General features: G+C 44.6%; 1 protein-coding gene across 1 annotated transcript; it reads right to left on the bottom strand.

Moving 5' to 3' along the window:
* Positions 1-1,823: 1,823 nt before the first annotated feature.
* Positions 1,824-2,427, bottom strand: LOC109534280 (nucleoredoxin-like protein 2). Its single transcript, XM_019899879.2, has 3 exons — positions 2,230-2,427; positions 2,045-2,171; positions 1,824-1,993 (listed from the first exon to the last, which is right to left on the bottom strand). The coding sequence occupies exons 1-3, from the start codon at positions 2,399-2,401 to the stop codon at positions 1,852-1,854; spliced, it is 441 nt and encodes a 146-aa protein (XP_019755438.1). The 5' UTR covers positions 2,402-2,427; the 3' UTR covers positions 1,824-1,851.
* Positions 2,428-2,906: the final 479 nt, after the last annotated feature.

The following is a 2,906-nucleotide window of genomic DNA, read 5'->3' on the forward strand; positions in this document are numbered from 1 at the left end:
ATCCCTTAATAAATAATTTGGCAAACATCGACAATAATAGAAAAACGGGTTATTATCGATCGAGCTATTTCATCTGAAAACAAAGTCTTGAACTAGTAAATTTCCCTTAAAGCCCGTTTCCGATAGTGAGTTGGGGCGGCGTTCAGGTGGAAAACCGATCGAGCCCAACAATCCGCCACTTTATTTAATACGGACGAGCCAAATAACAAAACCGAAATTAACGGGCCGAAATGAGCATAACTCGAGAAGACACGGGAACAAAAACCTGGCCGAACCTTTGCATTGTTTGCGAAAATTAAACACGGCTTTGCCACACTGCGATTTTATCCAGCTCGGCTCTAATAATAAAATATGGGAAGCGCAGAAATTGTTGTTTTATTAGCTGCCAGTTCTTTGTTGTGCCTTTTTATACAGCGCGAAGATTTAGTTGGAGCTCGAAAAACGGCTCTTTACCGTTTACTGTGCGGGTTTCAGCACCTGGATGGTTTCAGGTTGGAAAACGTTTTCGCTGCGACGGCCTAAGACATACGCCGTCGATGCAAATGAATGAGAGTGTTTTCTTCCGACGTTTTAATCACGTCCTCCAAAGCGCCGTTAATCGGGCCCCGTGCATCCTAAAGCGATCGGAATTTGAATTCTTTTGTAGACTTTACAGTCGTAAGATGCCGAAATGCATAATACATCCACGGGAATCGGAGAGGGTCTTAACGAAAACTTGTTTGTTTTGACTTCAATCGGAGCAGCGACTCCATCTCCTCGCCCGGACCGGTTTTTGATTGTCTAGCGAAATTGCTTTAAATAGATATTGCCGGATTGGGCGTATTGTTGTTCCGGATCAAGCACACGACGCAAGCGAATCTGTTCCAGATACTCGGGATTGTTTGCCGGACATCCAAGTGTGTCCCTGGACTGTCCTGGACAGTCGGGGCATTTTTCCATCTCAGGTAAAACGCAGTGTTTGAATGGCCCTTGGAGTATTTGCAAATGCATGCTGTAACCGCCACAAGCATAGTCGCGGCCGTTAACTCGCGCTTCAATTCCATAATGAAGCCAACTTGGAGTGCGCCCCTCAGCTATTTGACTCAATATTGCTGTTTGCGTGTTGCAACTTGCGAATTTTCTTAGCGGAGTTTGCCTTAGGCCCATTCGCGAAATCTGAATGGATGTTTAATGTGCTTAGAGACGTTCAAGCGGCTCATATTTGAGGCAGCGTTAATCGATTAACTGCCTCCTTGTCGTGCAACTAATCTTTACAGCGCTGGTAATCAGGAGTTTACTGTTATTTCGGTAATTACTCCTGATGGCTGGAAAGTACCAAAAGCCAGTTCCAGCCAAACTGTATGTTGTGTGTCATAATCGGCCCCTTCAACAAGTTACTTCCCAATCGATTTTCCATTCCATGTGCGTTCGATTCAACTAAATCGAGACAAGCAATTAATAAGCACCGTCTGTAGTGGAAGTTTTCGATTCCGTGACCGTTTAAATACAAGGCTGATAACTGAATTAGCCATTTAACGAACTCAATCGACAGTTTCGGAGTTTCCAACAATTACTCATCGTCCCAGACAAAAAAGGCCATTTATTGCAAGTTTGTTATCGCGCCAGTTTGTTCGCAACATATCAACCCGAAGCGATCGTAGATCATCGGTTTACATTCGAAATTGCATCCAATTTTAATAACTGCACGTCGATATTTCAAAGGGAAATGCAGTCGCTATCCGAAGCCCCGCTCTAATCCATAATGCGGGTCATGTTTATCCCCTTTTCCTGAAGGTCGCCAATTGACTTTGTTTGAATCTGTGATTGTATTAAGTGTATAAAAATTTTTCATTACAAAACCCGATTTTGCATTTATTGTTGAATGTATTCTGTCCAAGTGACTATAACATTGATGCCGATCTCTTCCAGCTCTTCTCTGCCGCTTCTCGTGATAATATCGCCTTCCTTGTTTACCACAATCACGGTCGGTAAGCTGCTGATGTCGTATTTGTATCTGCAAGTGATCAGCTAAACGACAACTAGAAGCTTAACTTCACAGGCTTGCCTGAGTTCAATAGCAACTGGGTCCTTGAACGGAACAGCCAACCAGGGGCCCTGTCTGATGGTGAAGTCGTACTTGTAGTTCTTCTCATCGGTGTCCGATGACACATAAACCACCTCCATGCCTGCATCTGAAACCCAACGCAATTCTCCTCACTAGTGGCTTAAACCACACGTTTCGCCCACTACTTCTTTTCAAATTCTCCTGGTAAACCATCCTGAGCTTCTGCAAGAACTCCGGCCGATTGACAAAGGAGGCCGTGAACAGGTACACGAGTATTCGCTTGTTTTTCAACACGTACTTGATTGGGTGCAGGCTGCCATCTTTGGACATCACTTTTTTGCCTTGCAACATGTCCATTCTTTGAATGGCGCCGATGTCAACTGTCTTTGTCAAAATGCAGGGTTTTTTGGTTAAATCGAAACCTTATTGGGCCGGTCTTTGTGTCTTGTGTGCGCGGCTCGATATCGAGATCAAAAAGCCAGCCAATCTCTTAACCGGAGCTTGCAGCAAAAAATCGCAGTGTATCCCTACTCGCTTTGGGAGTGGAACTAATCACTAGATACATCACGTCATTTGCCTAATGGCTTCCTGGATGCTAATCTGATGGCTGGAATCATCGCCCGTTTGCTAAAGTTACGCGCTAGAAATCTTTACCATTGGCGTGGGGGTCCGCTTTTATCCAGAAAACTCCGGGAGTTTATTGGAGCACAGCAAGTTGCTTGTTGCTATCATTAATGTGTCATCTGCACAAACAGTGGATGTCTAGTCAAAGGCAACTTAACGTTTCTTTAATGTGGAAGGTCCATCAGGAGCAGCAAGTGTTTTGTTAGGGAAACCGGGATGCCACCAAGGGCGGATCCAA

Source organism: Dendroctonus ponderosae, unplaced genomic scaffold, assembly GCF_020466585.1.
Source record: "Dendroctonus ponderosae isolate FM_Combo_2020 unplaced genomic scaffold, Dpon_F_20191213v2 Dpon_F_20191213_8, whole genome shotgun sequence".
In the NCBI taxonomy this organism is placed as follows: domain Eukaryota; kingdom Metazoa; phylum Arthropoda; class Insecta; order Coleoptera; family Curculionidae; genus Dendroctonus; species Dendroctonus ponderosae.